At 43.7% G+C, this 20,991-nt stretch overlaps 1 protein-coding gene across 1 annotated transcript in view; it reads left to right on the top strand.

Moving 5' to 3' along the window:
- Nucleotides 1-17,697, top strand: part of PTPRO (protein tyrosine phosphatase receptor type O) — a 73,964-nt gene extending 56,267 nt beyond the window's left edge. The window contains exons 11-18 of the mRNA XM_042991828.1: nt 591-681; nt 1,717-1,793; nt 2,640-2,774; nt 4,056-4,178; nt 8,937-9,091; nt 11,162-11,297; nt 16,023-16,143; nt 17,111-17,697. Coding sequence (XP_042847762.1) covers nt 591-681; nt 1,717-1,793; nt 2,640-2,774; nt 4,056-4,178; nt 8,937-9,091; nt 11,162-11,297; nt 16,023-16,127 — 822 coding nt within the window. The 3' untranslated portion in view covers nt 16,128-16,143; nt 17,111-17,697. The remainder of the gene's footprint in view (nt 1-590; nt 682-1,716; nt 1,794-2,639; nt 2,775-4,055; nt 4,179-8,936; nt 9,092-11,161; nt 11,298-16,022; nt 16,144-17,110) is intronic.
- Nucleotides 17,698-20,991: the final 3,294 nt, after the last annotated feature.

Raw genomic sequence — 20,991 nt, forward strand, 5'->3', positions numbered from 1 at the left:
GAGGGGTAGAGAGAAAGGAAGAGAGAATATTCCAAGCAGGCTCCACACCATCAGCATGGAGCCCAATGCTGGGCTCTCACAAACTGTGAGATCATGACCTGAGTCGAAACCAAGCGTCAGATGCTTAACCAACTGAGCCAGCCGGGCACCCTGATCCACAACAACATGAATTTATTTTCCTCATTCAAGGGTCTGTAGGACAGTGGACGGGCCGGCTTCAGGCCATGGGTCAGAATTAGGTCTGCTACAAGTGTCTCCTCATTCTGGGGCTCACAGCCTCCCTGGGTGTTATCACAGCAGATGGCTGCAGCACAGGAGGGCAAACCAAACTGAGCAAGCACACTTACTGCTTCTGATTGGAATGATTTCTTCCCAAGTTCATGGGCCAACGCAAGTGGAGAACAGTGGAATGGAGAAGCACGCTCGGCCCCAAAAGGGAGCTACTGGAACATCATGTGGAAGAGGGGGGGTGATACTTCTATTACAGGCAGGGAATGAGGAATAATCCAATATGAACAGTAAGCCAATGTGAACAGTAACCCAGTCCACATCAAGTACGGAAACTCAACTCTATTCTCTGTCATTTACAGGAGTTAAAATTGATTGGACTGGACATTCCACATTTTGCTGCAGACCTTCCACTGAACCGATGTAAAAATCGCTACACAAACATCCTACCATGTAAGCTTATCACTAGAGCCTGTCCTAGTGTCGTCTTTCAAAGGCTGACGGACTGTTACTGCAGATGGATTAGTTTCCCCAGTCTCTGGCTAACCCCAGCTGTGGTCTGGATCCTCAAGGCCATCTCTGCCACTGCATTGATCCCAAGCGTGCTTCCGTGTTACTCAATTCTGTCCTGTGTAGGAAGATTTAATTTCTTTGCTTTCAAATGAATTGTGTCTGAGAAGGAAAGACTGACCATTTGGCTCTTTTTTATCTCTATTTGGAGATTAAAAGTCTTAGCCAAACTCGGGGTAAGATAATCTGAGCTCTCGTAAACTACTTTCAGTCAACTCCCTGACAACAGCAAGAGTGCGGTGTATTAAAATACCTCCTCTTTCTTCTGGCAGGTTCTGCTGTTGCTTAGCGTTTTGTAATAAAGCCAACATTCAAGAGAAGAGTAATATAAAGTACTTATAGGACAATTAAAATACATTCCAATATAGATTTAACTTTCTGCCATACTGGGTAGAGGTGGGGGATGCTGGGAGAAAATGGAGAATGGGAAAGAAGAGAGGTGAAAAAGCTCTAGAAGGACAACCCTTCCTTGATCAGGCTTCTTGATAAAATTGGGTAGTGTCATCATTTACACTTTTACATCTATATGCATTTCAGAATTTACTTTTCTCATCTGAAGTCTGTTTGCACAAAGTCCATGCAACCCCATCTTCTCTGGGTTTCCCAAAGGCAGTGGATTCTCTGGATGTGTTAGGTGACATGGAAATCATGGATTTAGGCTACATTCTACAGCCTTCCATACAACCTACCAGATATCTTAGTTCCTATGAATATCCTACACAATCCCCCTGAAGCCTGGAGACAAGGACAGGGAAGCTGATGGGGAGGAAATGGTGATTGCGAGGTGTTTCTATATTTATTTAAACAAGTGGGCTAAAGTAAACGTGGGCTGCTCCGACTTGCTGTTGGTTAGAGAAAGTTAAGGCAATCCTTCTTTCCACTCGGAGTTTTGACATTGTTTCTTCTTATTCTTTACAGATGACTTTAGCCGAGTGAGATTAGTCTCCATGAATGAAGAGGAAGGCGCAGACTATATCAATGCCAACTATATTCCTGTAAGTAAAAGACAATAAAAAATTTTTAAAACCAGGCGTCCAAATTCTAGCTCAGCCACAGGAGGACTATTAGAGCTATATATATATGTCAAACAGTTAAAAAGAGAGCCATTCTCCACCTGGCTACCCAACTCTGAAGAATTATCCTATTAATTCCCAGTATCCCACTTCAGAATAACAAATAGGGGGAAAAGCCCATAGATTAGTAATGTTCATGTTTCTTTGTAAAGAGTGAGAGTGAAAGTAAGTAATTATATTAAACATCATCTTTTTTTGTGTTTAAACTTCAGTTTTGAGGTGCCTGAGTGACTCTGTCGATTAAGTGTCAGACTCTTGATTTTGGCTCAGGTCATGATCTCAAGGTTCATGAGTTCAAGTCTTGCGTCGGGCTCTGCCCTGACAGTGGGGGGCATGCTTGGGATTCTCTATCCCTCTGTCTCTGCCCCATCTCTCTCTCTTCCTCTCTCTCTCTCTCTCTCTCTCTTTCTCTCTCGAAATAAATAAATAAGCATTTAAAAATAAATAAATAAGCTTTGGTTTTGGCAATGCAACTCAAAGGGCTCCACCTGAGCCCCTATTTTAAAACTAGTGACAGTTCTCATGAAAAGGTGTGAGTGCGATTGTATGTATACACTTCAGAGAACAATGCTTACAATCACTCCGACCTACATGGGTCAGTTACTCTGATTACCTCTTTGATGAGAAAGGGAGGAACCATTACCTACGTGTGTGATCCTTTGCTAGGCTTATCCCCAGTACATTTTCAGTTTTTCTTCATTTGCGTGGAACAGCATTTGGTGTTGACAGTAGTTTCTTGGGTGACCACTTTGTCACTTAATCTTTCAGGGATACAACTCACCCCAGGAGTATATTGCCACACAGGGGCCACTGCCTGAAACCAGAAATGACTTTTGGAAGATGGTCCTACAACAGAAGTCCCAGATTATTGTCATGCTCACTCAGTGTAATGAGAAAAGAAGGGTAAGTGTCTAATGGGGCTGTTCCCACTGGCAGCAAAATCTGTACCAGCCAGGGCTATGGCTGGAGTGTTTACTATGTACCAGAAACTTCCACTTGCTTCTTTTATAATGCGCACAATAATACTATACAGTTCTTCAGAGGCAAGTACAGTAAAACCTTGGTTTGTGAGCATAATTCGTTCCAGAAACATGCTTGTAATCCAAAGCACTTGCGTATCATGCGACTTTTCCCATAAGAAGTAATGGAAACTCAGATGCTTTATTCCAGAACTCAAAAAGATTCATATAAAATGATCACAATACTATAATATAATACAAAATAACAAGGAAAATACAAACTATAAAGAAAAATAACAAATTAACCTGCACTTACCTTTGAAAACCTTCGTGGCTGGTGTGAGGGAGACCAGAGAAGGGAGGGTTATTGTGTAGGACGGCTTTCACTATCACTAACAGATGTTGACCACAGTACAGTATGAATAAACTCTTGTCACATACTGTATTGAATGTAACTGGCAGTAAGGCAGCGGAGGAAATGGTCTATATCTGCAGGCAGCCTGACCTAGAATGAAGCAAAGCATTCCTAAGCTTATTCTTGTATAGAAAAGCAAAGGACTGTCCATATGTGCTTTGAAGTGACAAAAAATACACTAGGGCCAGTGTGGGCACCTTCCAACATTCTGAAATATCACTGATTTCTGCCAAACACCGCAGCCTGAGACTTAGCGTCTGAGCATGGGAGACCATGCCCACAATCCCGAGCGAGAGAGAGAGAGAGAGAGAGAGAGAGAAAGAACCATTGGCTCAGTTGTGATCATGTGACATCCAGCATCACATACTACTCATATTGCAAGACATTGCTCATTTATCAAGTTAAAATTTATTAGAAGTGTTTGTTCCTCTTGCAGAACACTCACAGAACAAGTTACCTGCAGTCCAAGGTTTTACTGTAATTTTGTTTTCTCTAAGTGAGCACGGACTATTTCTTTCCTAGCCTGTTTGTTTTAAAAGGTTGTGTGCAGGGTGCCAGGGTGGCTCAGTCAGTGAAGCATCCAACAGTCAGCTCAGGTGATGATCTCAAGGTTGCAAAGACTGTTTGAGCCCCGCGTCGGGCTGTGCGCTGACAGCTCAGAGCCTTGAACCTGCTTCAGATTCTGTGTCTCCCTCTCTCTCTGCTCCTCCCCTGCTCAAGCTCTGTCTCTCTCCCTCTTAAAAATAAATAAACGTTACAAATAAATAAATAAATAAATAAATAAAAGATTGTGTGCTATTGTCACCTCAGGTGAAATGTGACCATTACTGGCCGTTCACGGAAGAACCCATAGCTTATGGGGACATCACCGTGGAGATGATGTCAGAGGAAGAACGGGAAGACTGGGCCTGCAGACACTTCCGGATCAACTATGTAAGTCATGAAGCACCAGTTCAGGTGGCTGTCCCCATGCTGAGGGACACCGACGTGTCAGAGACCAACCCCCCATCATGTAAGACTATGAGCTCTTCCAGCTTTGCAGCACTGCTTTCTTCAAGAGATAAATCCCACTTTTAGTGTATTTATTTCCAGTTTCATCACCAATGCTGTGTGGATGAAATGGTTGGCCTGGAGATCCCGAGGAGATGGAATAAAAAGTCTGCACCTTTCCATCTCAGATCAGCCCAGGGCAATAGGAGACACAGGGCACCACTGCTCACCAGTTACAATTGACAAGTTCTCATTACTTATACTAATTATGGATGGGTATACTTAGGATATATAAGGCACACTTAAATTTTAAACTAAACACCTAAACCATGATATAGTAGTTTGGATTTGGTTCTCTTTGGCTTTTTTCCTTATTTTTTGTTATGGTTTGGCTTTTTATTATTTCAAAGCTATTTCTTTTTAATCATGGTTCCATATCTCTTTTCAAATGCTATTGATTTCTGAATATTAGCATGTTAGAAAAGTCTAGAGGCACCTGGGTGGCTCAGCCGGTTGAGTGTCCAACTCTTGATTTCTTCTTAGGTCATGATCCCAGGGTCGTGGGATCGAGCCCCATGTCTGACTCTGCACTGACAGCACAGAGCCTGCTTGGGATTCTCTCTCTCTCCCTCTGCCCCTCTCCCCTGCTCCCACTCTCTCTCTCTCTGTCTCCCTCAAATAAAATTTAAAAAAGAAAAAGGAAAGTGTATTTGTCCTGGGTCTGCTACTTCTCTGAATATTAGGCTTCGAGCTCATGCCCAATGTTTGTGTGCCAGGCTGGGTGCCCCTATCAACCAGTCACTCTTCTTCACACACAGTAGTCCCAGAAAATAGGAGGGAATTTTTCTAGTACTCGCTTAAATGTGCTCTCTGTTGAGGACACCATTCAATAGGAAAGTCCTCATCACAATGTTCTCTGCCTAGAAACAACACTTCCTAACTGTATACGTCAGGGGTTCAAGACTGGGCTATGGACAAACTGACCACTGCTTGTTTTGTAAAACCTATGAGCCAAGAATGAGTTTTAAACTTTTAAATGCGTGAAAAAAAAAAGAAAAATAATATTTCACACCAAATATGGAAATTATATGAAATTCAAACCTCAGTGTCCACAAATAACATTTCATTGAAACATGGCGACACGTTTGCTTACATATTGCCCATGAGTTATTTTTGTGCTGCATCAAGCTTGAGTCGTTGGAACAGAGACAAATGACCCTTAAAACTAAAATATTTACTCTCTGCCCTCGACAGAAAATGTTTGGTGACCCTTAATATGCACAATAGAAACAAATATTGTCCCCGTCAGTGTAGCATAAGTACTCGTGAACTAGCCACTTACTGTATTTGCAAGTTAAATCACTTCTTAACCACTGGTAGTTAACAATGACTTTTGTCACAATGAGAATTTGGGCAAATCCCTAGCAGACTGCTTCATGCTGTTCCTTTTCTTTGAAATGGCCATCTCCTCCCTAAACACATTCCCACACAGAGTTTCAGCTCACATGTCACCTCCTTTGTTAAGCTTTCTGTAGTCTCTAGACAACTATTCCTTTACCGCTCTGCTCTGTCTCACCCACTGCTCTATCGCAAGACATCAGAGATGGCTGCAGTTCTCTCCCTTCGTGTCCGTCTCACCCAGTGAGCTTGGGAAGCAAGTACCCCGTTTTAATAAGCTTTATAATCCCAACCCTTAGCCACTTATGAAAATCTTTGTGGAATGAATAAATCAGTGAATGAAGGAAGGATTTCAAATATAATAAAGCACTTGGAAAGACGTTCCATCAGAGAAAATACTTGACAATCTGAATGCCATTTGAATCCTGCTTTCTTTTTTGGTTATTTTAGCTGGGAAGCCAGTGTAAACTGCTGGAAAAATGTAGGACAAATATTTCCCTAGGTTTGGATTCAGGAGATAAGAAACTGCAGAGCGCAAGACAACACCTGTTCCCATACCTGTTTCCTTGGCAGGGAAGAGTCAGAGATCACTGTATGATCAATACTATGCTTCTTGTCCTTGGTCTTTTTTTTAAAAATTTTTTTAACGTTTATTATTATTATTATTATTATTTTGAGAGACAGAGAGAGACAGAGTGTGAGCAGGGGAGGGGCAGAGAGAGAGGGAGACACAGAATCGGAAGCAGGCTCCAGGCTCTGAGCTGTCGGCACAGAGCCCGACGCGGGGCTCAAACTCATGAAAAGCGAGATCATGACCTGAGCTGAAGTCGGACACAACCGACTGAGCCACCCAGGGGTCCCTTCTTGTCCTTGGTCTTAACTTATGACCTATCTTTCAATGACAATCATGTCATTGAAACATAAGAATAAAATATTGAGTAATAGTGCTTTCTGGTAAGATGTTTATACGGTAGACACAGTCACGAGCATTTGGTCCTAGAGGGCCCCCTTTTGGCCATAAATGCAGAATCTAAAAGAACATTGTGCCTTGCCAATGAATATGCTTTTCTATTTGTTTCCATTTTTGTTTACACTCTTCTTTATTCCCTCTATATTGATATGTGGAAACTTTCAGAGTACAACCAGATAAAAGTATATGAGTGAGGAAATCGGGGTAAGAGAGATTTTGGAACAGCTAAGATAATAAGTTTTTCTCCTTCAACGAAGAAAGGAGGAAAATGACCATAGCACACAGTTTTTCACTGTCCAGTGCTTAAAAACTTGGCATGAACTGAGTAAGAACTGGAAACTAAAACCAGCAAAACTTTGTCCCCATTGATGTGTGCCTTGCTATCCAGCTTGACCAGGGATCACCCCAATACCTCTGTCTTACAACTGTAGAGAGACTAACGACAATATAAGCATTGCCTATTTTGGAACCACTTTGCTCATTTTAGCTGGAGACATTTTCAGATCAATTATATATATGCATATACATATACACACACACACACATATATGCCTACAATGCACAAGCCTTTGAACTAAGCCTATAATCAGCCTTTGAAGAGAGCTAACATTTTTTGTGAGGTTTTCTGGGCAACCGAAGTTGTCTAGTGATTGATTGAGCATCCGTTGGTCCTCATGGTGTTGAGTAATGGAGTCATTATGCACAATTTATTATGCTTGGGTTACTTTATTGCCATACTTCCTGAAAACAGCAGTGAGAGGGGCAACATTTTTGCAGACTTCCTGCTCTATGTGTCTAAGAAAGAGCCCTTGAAGGTGGTGAGGGAGGTACTGCATGTGGCTTGGGATGTTTAGCCTTAAGTGTCTGGGGACAGTGGGTCTAATTGAGTGCTGATTTACTTATGTTTATACAGATCTTACTATGTGTTTATTTATATGCTTTATTTATGCATTTACTTATATTTATACAAATTCTACTCCACCCAAGACCACTGACTCTTTGGAATTCATTCCTCTTTAATGCCTGAACCTAACTTTAGTTTCAAACTCATAACCAGGCCAAATTCTTCCAAATTATGATACAGTATTCCATTCACTGAGGGGATTTTAGGCTCTTGCCAAGTTTGAGGGAAGGGGAGTGAATTAGATCTTTGTTGGGGCCTGGGTTTGGAATATTCCTGACTGTTGATAACAAGAACAGAATAAATCTTTATGCTTACAAATTAGTAGAGACTAAAAAGAGTGAATCTTGAATTATCCTGATAATTACTCAGTTCAGAGGGGACAACAATATATTTGATGTATGGGTTAATATGAATAAGATACATGTACAAAACATACCCACTCACTGGGATTCCCAGAGCCAACCATATAAATGCACTGAGCTGGAAGGAAGAGAGTGGTGGAAACTATGGAGTAGTGGTGATGCTAATATCTGACAGGTCCATCCTTCACAGACGTGAGCACACTTAATCTTCCCAACAACCCCTGCGATAGGTCGTATTGTACTCTAACATCTAAAAAGACGCATCTTAGGTATGAGAAACCTGCTGTTCAGCCAGTTTGTCTTGGGTCAGAGCCTAAGACCGGGATTGTCCTATTGGTGAGTTATGGCAAGTATGATCTTGGGTAAAACTGTAAGGGAGCAAGGGAAGCAGGAGAGGACAGGGCAGGGAAGGAGCCAGGCACAGCTGTGGGTTCAGCTGAATTCTAGCCTCAGCTGCATACCATGGGGAGTGTTGGGGCATGAACGGCACCTTACAGTTACATGTGCCACTCCGACGTAAGGGGGCCGGCATTTTATACCCCAATATCGGTCACTCCGTAGCTGTGGACTGCCCTCAGTAGGAGAACACATCCTCTCAGGCACACTCCAGCAAGACATTTCCCTTCGTGGAGGGACAACCATGAGGAGGACAGAGCCATATGCTGTTAGCAGCAGCTGGAAAAGGGGCAGTCAGCCTGGCAAAGGGGACCCTATGGGGGAGGGTCACCAATAGCACCTCCCACGGTATTTTTGGGCCAAAGCTGATGCCATTGCTAAACGGCCGAGCCAGAATACACACCCTGATCTGCTTATGCTCTCATCTCCACACAGGCCTGGATTCGCCGATTTATCCTACTATTTGAAGTTTTAAACAATTAGTATTTTTTCCCCAGGGCCTGCTTTGTGCCAGACACGACCCTCAGAGCTGGAAAGGGAAGCGTGCTGACCAGGAGTGGAACATGGCTTTCACTTCTTAATGGCATTAACTTGTGAGCTGCAGTGACGGCCCGGGCCAGCTGGCTAGTGGACCGAGAGATTAATGCTCACTTTGGCTTTTTCTCCTAAAGGCTGACGAGATGCAGGATGTGATGCATTTCAACTACACGGCGTGGCCTGATCACGGTGTGCCCACAGCAAATGCTGCAGAAAGTATCCTTCAGTTTGTACACGTGGTTCGACAGCAAGCTACCAAGAGCAAAGGCCCCATGATCGTGCACTGCAGGTAACTCATCAGCCGCATTTTCTGTCGCGGCACCACAGGCTTTGCTTTATAAAGGGAATCACCCACCAGTCCATGAATCCCTGAGCACAGTGAATTAACGATTAAATGAATTATGAATTTATAACATTGACAACTCAATGATACCTTACTAGGTACACAATTTGCTTATAACGTGGCTTTTCCTATCTCCTATAGCTTATGAGATAGATATTTTTATTCTCATTCTTAGCTGAAAGAAAGAAGTGGGGAGGTTAAGGGACTCGCTCAAATTCGTGCAGCCAGAACGTGGAGGGGTTAGGACTCAAATCCAGGTGCACGGTCTCTAAAGGTCGTGCCTTTAGGTACTGTGTGAAATTACCCCAGCCTATGAGAGATCCCGAGTGGTTTGTAACATGGCCAACTGCAAGGGCAGATTAAAAATAGCCGATCACAGCCCAGAATAATATTAATAGACATAAAAGCAAGATGAGGGAAAGGAGAAATGAAAGTATTCAGCTCATTAAGATAGACATTTGCTATGATTGCTCTTAGAGATTGTCTCTGAATTTCTAGACAGCTCAAATGAAAGGGGTTGTATGATCTAGCACACTATCCAAAAACAAGGGCCACACTAATTCCTTAGGAGAAACATTATCTTTGAATTTAAGCTTTCTTTCTCACCAAGTGAACCAAATCTCCGTCAAAATCCATCAGTGTGACATGATTTCGTTGCAAAATTTTTATGCAACCCCCAAAGAGCATGGGATATAAATATGTTCCCACTGTATGCCACAGATAGAAATGGAATGGGGATGTTAGAGGAGGCACTGGTAGCCATGTCAACCTAAGTAAATAAGTCTATAATCCTGGGTCTAACACCTTGGCCTTTGTGAACCAGAATGGCTAGGGGAGTGTGTGTGTGTGGGGGGGGGGGGTGGGGAGGGTGGGACAGAGAGAGAGCAGTATGTGTCTGTGTCTGTCCGGAAAGAAAAACACTTTGTAAGCTACCCAGTTTGGGATCAGGGAGGATATTCTTGCGTGAGTTCACCTCACGTGTTCACAGGTGTCACCAGACAACATTATCTGGTTTCAACACCATTCTTCCCATGAGCAGAAAATAAAGGTGCTCAACCACGCGGTCAAACTCGTGGTTCCTTTCCAAGCAGGAAGCAGCCACAGTTCTGGATGTGACTTTATGGGTGCTCACCCAGAGGCAGAACGTTTTCTCTTAGACAGTAAGTCTTAGGAGGGAAGAGTTGTCTTGTAGAAAAGCAATCTCTGAACTCGAGGCTTCTAGTGTTGGATTTCTCTCCCAGCAGAGACTTTCTCTTTTCTCATTTTACCATAATTCACAATCCGCAGCCTCTCAGTGGTTGGGAGAGAAGAGCTGACTTGAACATGTAGAGCTGGGGGCTCTCCTGACCGCCGGTGGGCGGCGGTCAGTGTCAGTCACTCGCCCCACTTTGTTCCGCTCTCTGAGCCCTGGGATTTGGGGACTGGAAGAGACTGAGTCCAAATATCAAATGTGATTTGGAGGCAACTATCTAAAAGATCGCTGGGAGACTGAAGCAGGCCCAGGACCCACCAGAATGGCCAGTGTGCTGTAAGGAAGGTCTGGGATGGTGAACTCAACTTAGGCCTGACGGCACACAAGTTGCTATGGCCCCAGAGCTAGAGCTGGCGTGTGGCATCTCAAGCCGACTTTCCAGCAGCGTGTGTGTGCCTAACTCTGAGGTTACGCAGAACGCTGCAACTGTTTATGTGTATCAGCTCTCCAACAGGCTCTACATGGAATCATCACTTTCCTCCGGAAGCAGAGGGCCCTGCGGGAGAGGGGGTGTGTGTGAGGCAGTGCAGACCCACATCTCCTTAAGCAAGGTGGCAGGGATAGTCAGAAATGTGCCATCGAATGACACCCCGGACCACAACTGCACGCTTCAAAATCGGTTAGGAAAATACTCTCAGGAGTTCTTCCCTTTTCTCAGTGGTGCCACCTGTAGTTTGGGGGGGTGGGATTTAAATTGCCAGTTTGTTTGCAACAGCGCAGAGGAATATGTCTGAGGAATATGTTGTCTGAACACTCTTTTGCAGTGCTGGAGTGGGACGGACAGGAACATTCATTGCCCTGGACAGGCTCCTGCAGCACATTCGGGATCACGAGTTTGTCGACATCTTAGGGCTGGTGTCCGAAATGCGATCATACCGGATGTCTATGGTGCAGACGGAGGTAGGAGCAGAATCAATACGCATTTTCAAATTTGCCCTGGAATGAGAAACTTCTCATTATTCAATCTCATGTTTCAAAACTGTTGTGTCCATTTTTTTTTCTGCATCCACTAGTCCCAGTTTTTTATTGTGCATGTTCAAACTGCTTCAGGGTATTAAAAAAAAAGATACTAGCTTCTAGCAATCTCTTCAGTGCATAGAGCTGGCACTGTTGTTGGCATCATATGCCCTTCATAATCCAGAGCACGTGGATGTATCTATGATATCTATAATAGAATAAAGCCTCTTTGAACAGACTGAGAGTTCAGTGAAGGTGACAGCCAATCTGGGTAAATGCCACCGAGTGGGGACTGTGGAACTGATACGATTTAATTCATACTTGAAATGCTAGATTTGGTTCAGTTAGTTTGGCATTAGTTTGTCCTCCATAACCCTCTGTCCCAATGCACTTTTGATGATGATCAAGGGTTGATTTATGCTTCCTGTCCCCCTTATGATTTTAAGGGTTTCCAGCTCCCAACCTAGCAGTGCAGCCAGTTCCCTTGGTCTAAATGAATGAATTTATCATTGTAACAACAAGGGAACATCCCCCAGAAATATCCAGCTGTGTTATATGCTCCCTCCTCCTCCTCTTCAGCCAAGCCTTCTCCTCCCTGCAAGCCTCAGAATGCACCCTGGCTGGAGTGGCAGCCCCGGGCCGCTGCCACCACACAACACACACTGCCTCCAAACAGCAACAGGTGTGCACCTGGGGGCGCCCCGAAGCCTACGCACAATAGCTTGTTCCTGATCTTAATCACCAAACCATAGTTGCGACTTCTTAGCTTCCGGCTTACAATAATCCCTTTTTTTCCCCCAAGGGGTGTGCAAGAGGAATGCTTGTAGAGTACAACACAACCAGGCCTGACCTCGTATTCCATTTCCAGCCTAAATGCCGCCTTAGTCTTTTTCCTGCTTTTTCTACGATGCACCACTAGATGTCAGTCTAACTCAAAAAGCGTGCAGCCATGGCTGCTGTTAGTGCCCGGTTTTTCTCCTCTGCTTCTGTTTGCTCTCCTGCCTCCCCACTCCCACCTTTCCAAGGCTGGACACAGCCGATGGATGGTATTTATTTCTGAGCTATAGCAAGATCATACCACTTTGGAAAGAGTGACCCATTCACACGCAGGTGCCTCATTGATGATGTGTTTGCTTCCTCACTTCCTTGAACCCACTCACATCCCAACTCTGCTGCCTTCTAATTTACAGTGGTGGGGATGTGAACTAATATTACCTCCTTATCGTAAGCTTGAAATATGCTGGTTCCCCAGAGAAGCCCACTACCTAGTGATTAAACAGTGCTTTATGAATCGGTCCATATTTTTGGTTTCCACTTCTATAAATTTACATCCTCATATGTGGTTTAAAATGTCCCCATTATGTATAGTAATCCCCAGCCTTCAAAGGGCCACTCCTTATTTTAAGTATTTTGGATGTGATGAATTGTCTGCCCCATTGACTTAATTTATGCCTCTTATAACTTTATAGACTTTGATTATAGCCTGTTTGCCTATGGCTTTCCCAATTACAGAATCTTAATCCCCTTTTAAAAACTACCTTCACATGGCCGACCCTCCATCCAGTTCTCAGCGCCATTATCTTTCCTCGCATGTGGTAATCGCGCAAAACTAGAGCAGCCTCCATGTGCCTCTCTGCAGAGCTGAGGAAGTATTTTGTTTTTCTCCCTAACGCTCTGGCCCCACATTTTGGTTGTTTGGCTTCTTTGTTTGGGGCAGCATTTTAGGTTGACATCTCCAGGGAAACGGTCTTTTTAAAGTACAGCATCCCTTCCCTGAACTCTTGTGGGAAAACTCAGTCAGTAAAAGAGGCGGAGGTCACCACAGGTTACTGATTTTTTCCAACTGTTCCAGCTTCTTGAGTTCCCTCAGGATTCTGCAATGGATGCTTTCTAGTTGGAGTTATTTATTTGTCTCGGTTTTGTTAGTTACGTCTGAAACATCTTGTCCATTTACCTTTATTTTTCATGGCTTCTATGCTCATCATGGTTCAGCCTGTATTTTGAATGTTAGGGTTTTCCTAACATCCTTCCTGAGCCCGTTCATACCCCCCAGACCTTCTGTCTTCTACTTGACTGATGTTAACACGTAAGGAGCAGAGTCAATTATTTTCTTCAGCTTTATCATCCCACAGTACCCCGTTGACACTAATGATTTTCAAGAGGCCAGTTTGGATTCTCTCTCTATAAACCTCCTGCGTGTTGTGTACCGGGTTTCCTCCCGTGGCTGGTTTCTAATTTCCCTGCCTCCTCTAGACTACCCGCCATCTCCATTCCACCACCCCGCCCCACTCGAGCAATTGCAGAAGTTACCGATAAAACAGCTGTGTCCTGAGATGCACATTTCACGTCCCGGCAACATGCTGCATGGTCTGCAGCATTGACATGCCCTCTTGCCTTTTCTCAACTGACCGGGCACGTGGTCTGGGCCTCTCCACAAGAGCAGGAAGGGCAGTTAGAGAGTAGGGGTGGTGGGGCGAGACCCCGTGAGGGCCTGGGTCACAGCATGGCCTCTGTACAACCCCCTTCACCTCTCACAGGCCCTCCGTCATCTGTAAAATGTGAATGATGCATTTGTGAATCGTACAGCACACATCATGGAAATATCACCTAGACCAGCACGGTGAAACTGTAAAGGGCTCTGTATGGATGGCATTCCCCTCTCCTGGGCTCTCTTCTATTTTTATCAAACGTTTTGTTTGATTTTCTTCTAATAGGCTTTCCCTGGAGGTCAGTGACGGCTTTGCTTTGAGCAGCCATTCTCCTGATCGGCAGCTTAGACTTCTCAGGGGCCCTCAAGGATGTGTCTGTAAATAGTCTTTTATTTACTTTGCCTGTGGTCTGTCTACTTTTTTTTTTTTTTTTAACTTTTTGACACCCAAGTTTGGCCACTGAATAGTTACGCACTGAAGAGCCAGGCAGTTTCTGGCCTTAACTGTGCCCAGTGCCTGACACAACACCAGAAACAACAGAGTGGTGTGTGATAATGAGAAGTAGCCAGTTATTGATGATATTATCACAAAATAAGGGAATATAGGGGGCACCTGGGTGGCTCAGTCGGCTAAGGGTCCAACTTCAACTCAGGTTCATGAGTTCGAGCCCCGCGTCAGGCTCTGTGCTGACAGCTCAGAGCCTGGAGCCTACTTTGGATTCTGTGTCTCCCTCTCTCTCTGCCCCTCCCCTGTTTGGGCTCTCTCTCTCTCTCTCTCTCTCAAAAATAATAAAAACATTTAAAAAATAAGGGAATGTATTTTTTCCAAAGCTTGTTGAAAAATAGAGATTGGGCTTAGGTATCAACTCAGTGAGGTTTGAAGCATTAACCTATCTTTTATAAAGTTGTACAAAAGACCCCTTAAATCCTGCGAATACCACGACTGGTTTTTATTTCAAGGTTATTTCTAATGGTATTACTTACAGAGACGCTCTAGGCAATGAAGACACAGTAGAAAGATCATGAAGTTTCTTTGATTTCATGGCACTAAGACAGCTACTCTCCATATGCTGATGCATTTCATCTCCATCTTCAGTCAAGTATAACTTTCATCCAGTTGTGCTTCGATGCTACATATACATATGCTAATTTTACATTCTAATTTTCCACCTAACATTTTGCTCTGTGTATCTATCATCCCAAATTATCCCAAACTCTATAAATCTCATTTTAAAGACTGACTAGTGTTTCGGTATAGATCTGCTGTAACTTATTTCAACCATTCTCCTTTTTATAGAACATTAATTGGGGTCTTTTCCCACTTGTTTACTATCTGCGTCCAGAGTGTCACTTATTAGCACTTTATTAATAATACCTCTGCCAACCACAGATGAAAACGACAGCTTCAACAAACTCAAGTTATCATTGAATGTGACTTTTCCCCTTCGGTTTTGCTCACGTCATGGATGAAAAACAATTGTTTTAATTTACATTTTTTTATTATGTCGCCATTTTTTGCTTATGGTTTAATATTTCCTCGGTTTACTTCAGAAAATATTTACTAAGCACAAGCTGAGTGCTAGACATTAGGAATAAAAAGGTACAGTCCCTGCCTTCTAGGAATATATGGTCTAATTGTCGATATATTTTGCCAGTTTAAGTGTGTGTGTTACTGAATGGAGGAATTTTAAAGAAAAGTAAAGGTATCGACTTTCCGTCATAATTCTAGAAAATAATTTTCTCTCCCAGTTTCTGGTTTGACCTTTATTTTATTCTTTTCACTTTGTTTCATATACAGTACTTTCAAAGTTTCATTTGTGATTTGTTACATCGTTTTGAAGTTTAGAAAGTCCTTCCTAAAAGGAATCAGACAAAAATTAACCTATATTTCCCCCCCCCCCCATATTTTTATGGCTTAATTTAGTAAACTTCCTGGATTTTATTTTGGTGTATATTATGAAGTGATACACTATTTTTCTTTTTCAAAAGAGGCCCATGATTTATCGATTGGACATTTTCTTTAGCATTAAGCGGTGATTACGTAAACTCTATTATTAATCAGAATATTTTTACAGTGGATTCTCTTGGATTTCCTAGTGATAAAATTATTTCAGAAATAATGGAAATTGTTTTTTGACATCATGGTATTTAATCCTGCCATAGGATTAAAATAGTCTGTCTTGGAACGTGTTTGCACAAAAATATCTTGTTCTGAAACACGTTTTTGTCCTATGCACCAGGAGCAGTACATTTTTATCCATCAGTGTGTGCAGCTGATGTGGACGAAGAAGAAACAACAGTTCTGCATCAGTGACGTCATCTACGAGAATGTTAGCAAGTCCTAGTTCAGAACCCGGAGCAGTAAGTAGAGAAAAGGCCATCACGGGCACTCTGTCTTAGAACAACAAAAGGCAGCAGTCACCAGTTGTATGGATTCTGCCCCCACAAGTGGGGTCATAGGGCGAGATTAATACCATTGCAGATCTGAGAGCTTCCATGTACCCGGGTTGGTAAGTGTGACATTAGGGGCTTCAGCAACTCCTTGTGACATGACCTTCATTCTCTCCACCTGAACCTTAAATTGTTCTGATACTGGATCCATGCACGAAATGTCAGGATACTCTCACCCAACTCTATCTAGATATTTTGTGCAAATGTTTTATTGATTACAAGGGTCATACGAGGGGTTAGTTACAAAAAAGACGTGAGCTGGAGCACACATCCCAGAGAAGAAAAACAGTATTGGCAATATTCTCAGAATAGTGGAGTTTAAGAATGCCTTGATCTCATCCATTATGTGAACATTTTCCTGAGAGCTTCCTGAAAACATTAGTAACATAGTTGGTGCCTTGTGCTCAAATTCGACCAGGAGATCAGATTTGGGAGGTGTAAGTAATCTTAGCTGAAGTAACAATATGCCAATTCAAGTCAGTAAACGGAGTGTGAAATGTATCTGACTACACTGAGGTGGGGGTGGGGGGACCATTCACAGGGTGTGGAGAAGGTAGCTGTGCATTGTGGCAGGAAAATGGAAGGATAAATAGCGTATGGACCAGTGGGTAGCAAGGTAAGATTAGCATTCTACCTTCATATCCATCAAAAGACAGAAAGCCCGAAGAGGCAGGAAGGATAAAGACTAAGACAGAGACAAATCTGCGGAAAAGGGAAAGATATTTAGATCCACAGGAAAGGCTTAAACAGAGAAAGATGTACAGATAAACCTATGTCACAGAGCTGTCCGTGTGTGGCTTGACCCTCCCAGACCGCTTACTCTCTCTTTCAATCTCTCTCTCTCTCTCTCTCCATCCCCACTCCCCCCCCCCCACAGGACAGGACATGGTGTGCACCCATCCTCCCTTGCTTCCAGAGTTTTTTAGGGGCGCTGCTAGCCATTTTGCTAAGAAGAGCCCCTGCTTTGTAGTATGTGGCCAAGGAGATAATTTATCTCATTGAAGCACCGGGAAGACTTAGCCTTAAAGAGCCTCCAGTGTCTTTTGGACTCTTTTACTTCTGGACATTGAATAACGGACCACATTCAACCGAACACCAGAAAGGTCCAGACGCTCTGCAAAGGGCAGGAAGCACAGCACTTCCGAAGAAGAGTTTTCTTGGCCCTTGGCTGGTTGGGCTGAGTTTTTGTTGTTGTTGTTTCTAAGTGCAATAATTTTTGTATGTGTGATTTTATCAGGAAGTTGAATTGTTTTCTACCCACATGACCGATCAAGCCCGTAGCCCAAGAGGGAACAGGCATTGTTAGTATCAAATTATACCTCATTGTTAAAAAGCGGCATGGCCACACATGAGGAAACCGTAATTCTGCTTCACGGAAATTGAACTGGCAAAATCTGTACTCCGACATTCAGATGCTGGATCAGGAGGGGGGGAGGGTGCAGGGGGGAAGAGAGAGGGGTTGTACCCACGGATCAACTGCATATCTTTTCCAAATATGAAGAGCTGTAATTCAGCTTCAAAGTAGAGTAGGAAAAATATTTAAGTCTTAATTGTTCTAGTTCTTGATGGTTTTCTTCCTTATTAACAGCTAAGTGTTTTTTCCTTGGCCCTCTTCAACTAATGTCACCCTCCAGATTCTTTTTCAACAAATCAGATCTGGTTCAGAATGGTTTTAAGAAGGACTCTTTAGACTCCACTGCTGTCTGAGCAACCTTGGTGCCTGGAGTTTGCATTCCTTTATCTGTTGACCTGCATACATGTGAAAGCTGTTTCTTTGAGAACTGTAGGCTGTGAAAACGCACTTTCTTTCCCCCAAAGAGCTGGGAACTTATGAAGTCATGGCAATGAGCTGCAGCATGCTAGGACAATTATTTGGCGGCGTTTTTGGGTAATATTGTCAAGCGTTTCTATGGATTCCAGCGTTTGATTTCTTTTCGTTTGGTTTCATTTTTGGTTGTCCGTTTCATTTTAACCAGTGTTAACTAGTAACATTTTATTCTTCCGATTTTGTACAATTACAGTACATGACTGTGCATTGTGACATTTGACGGCATTGTGAAGCCTGTTATTTTGTGTCACTTCCTTAAAAAACAAGAGGTGATGGTATGGATATACAAAGGAAAACATTTTGAGTGGAAAGTAAACACAAGCTGACTGCTTCACTGTGGCAACGTGGCTGTCCTGCCTCCCCGTGCGCGTGCGTGCTCTCCTCTGTGCATCTGATCTGATGGCTGCCCCTCGCCCTGGCTTCCCTTCATTCCCGATCATCTTCATGAAGCCATGTACCCAGGATCAGCTTAATATTTTATCGGTGACCTTAGTGGTGGTGAAGGATGCCAAGTGAACAGCTCCACACCCTACTGTCTCTCGTCACCGAGGAGCCCTGGCCACCGCGGACCTTGGCACAGTTCTGTGCAAGACCTGGCCAGCGAGTGTCAGGTTCACCTTGCAGGGGGAACAGCAGAAGATGCCCACACCCTGCAGGTTAACAGCTTGGGCTCCTCAGGCATTGTCAGTTCTTACCTCCTTTCCTCTCCTTCTCGCCTCCCTGCTGCCACCTCCTCTTCTCACCCCTACCTCTTCATTTCCCTTCTTGGACATGTTAATAATGTATCACCCACTCCATTCGCGGGAACACACAGGGCTAAAGAAAGGTGGCGAGTGTATGTGTGACATCCTTAGATTTTCACACAAGGACAGGTCAGGAGTGACGTGCGCAAACTTGGATGAGCCGATAAGGTGCATGGGTAAGCCGGAATCCATTTCGTTTTCGTAGGCTGGAATATTACTTCCCCTGAAACTTAAAGCACTTCATAAATATTTCATGTTTTTCTTGAGCACCCCTTCAGTGTAGGGATCAAATAGTACCAGATCAACTTTCCCAAAAGAGAAAATGAAGTATCCAGAGTTTAGACTGGAGACTCAAGAGTTTAGACCACAGAAAGGGCACACGAAAGCACTTTTCCAGATGGCTCCCTCAGGGGTCTCCCCAGCAGTCACTTTGTCCATTGGTATGCTGGTGCTCCTGAAACTATAGAATTTAGAGTGGGGAAAGCATCCATCCATCAGAAGGCTTGGATTTTGAGAGATGCAAGACGGCTCAAGAGGGGCAGAGAGAGAATGAGAGAACCCCAAGCAGTCTGTGCACTGACTCGCGAACCATGAGATCGTGACCTGAGCTGAAATCAAGAGTCGGGTGCTTAACCAACAGAGCCACCCGGCGCCCGAGAAGTCTTGGATTTTAATCCCAACAGATGCCTTTGGAACTTGCCTCTCCTGAATCTCAGTTCACCAACTGTAGCAGTGACCTCCTCAGAGCTCTCTATTTTTCAGGTATAAAGAGTATCAGCATGATAATTCACCCAAAGATGCTCTGTATCTCGTCCCTTCAGGTACCCTAAAACCATTTTAAGCAGCTTCATTTTCACTCCAGGACTCAGTGTGAGCATTCAGAGCGGAGGCTGCCAGGGCCTCTGTATTATTAATAAGGTGTTTTGTTTTGTAATCATCTGAGTCGTGCTACAACCTTCTAAACATAGAGGTGCTTAGCACATGCAGTTCATACTAGCTTACGTGGTACAGAGAGAGAGGAAGACTTTATCGTCACAAAATATTTAACTTGGAGTGCTATTGACATCAGATTTCCTCACTGCAAAAGTCAGTTTCTGAAGTTAATTGAGAAACTACCATGAAGGCCTAATTTATAAATTTAATATCTAATACCAACATATCCACCACCACACATGCTTTTATGTAACTTGAAAAGGAAAAAGAAAAGTGACAAATTACAACATTTTTTTAGGACAGCATTTTGATTCAAGGCTTATAAATTTTCCAGTACAAAGTCAATGTTACCCTTCCAAATTTAAAATGAGAGAAGCTAGTAAGATTATTTTAATCTCTTATAAAATCTTTTATCAGATTTTCTAGTGTCTTTTGTTATAAAAGCTGTCCCTGCCCCCCCCCCCCACTCCCACTCCCCCAAAGGCAATCCATCTCTCAAGGAAGGTGTGGTATTAACATATAAAGCAGGATCTGGAGACTTTGGATCTGAATTTTTTGCAGACCATATGATAGCTGCTTGCTAGTGGGTTGGCCCTTAGCCAAGGAGTTAAAGTTACTGAATCCAATCTCTAAGAGCCAAAATCCTCCCTGCTTTCTAGCAAGGAGGCCTTCCTTTCCACCTCAGGAAACGTCTGATGTAATGTGCCTCAAATTAGCTGGCTCGCTTCCTGGCTCACAGCTTTCTAGCCTGGTGTTCGGCACAGGCTCAGAGTCCAGAGGCCATGCCCGGGACTAAATATAACATCTACTTTGGCCAAAGGGGTTATAAAGCGACCAAAACATAACATATGCAGACTCCTACCCCTAGTTTTTCACAGCATTTGACGCATTTGAAAAACAACTTAAGTTATGACATCTCTGACACTGGGCCTCCCAGAACAGCCAGAGGCTTTTTGTCAGTTTCAGCCCATGCAATGGCAAGGCCTGATCCCGGTGGGGCCCTCAGTTAAAGATGGGTACGGTGTGTAGCTCGGAGAGTCGTATCACCAGGGACATTAAGAAACTGAAGGTTGTCCAGGGGCGCCTGGGTGGCTCCGTCGGTTAAGCGTCCGACTTCAGCTCAGGTCACGATCTCACAGTTCCGTGAGTTCGAGCCCCGCATCCTGTGGTGGCCTCTGTCTTCGGATCCTGGCTCCCAATCTCTGCCCCTCCCGTGTTTTCTCTCCCTCTCTCTCTCTCTCTCAAAGATAAATA

The sequence above is a fragment of the Panthera tigris genome, chromosome B4 (genome assembly GCF_018350195.1).
Source record: "Panthera tigris isolate Pti1 chromosome B4, P.tigris_Pti1_mat1.1, whole genome shotgun sequence".
NCBI lineage: Eukaryota > Metazoa > Chordata > Mammalia > Carnivora > Felidae > Panthera > Panthera tigris.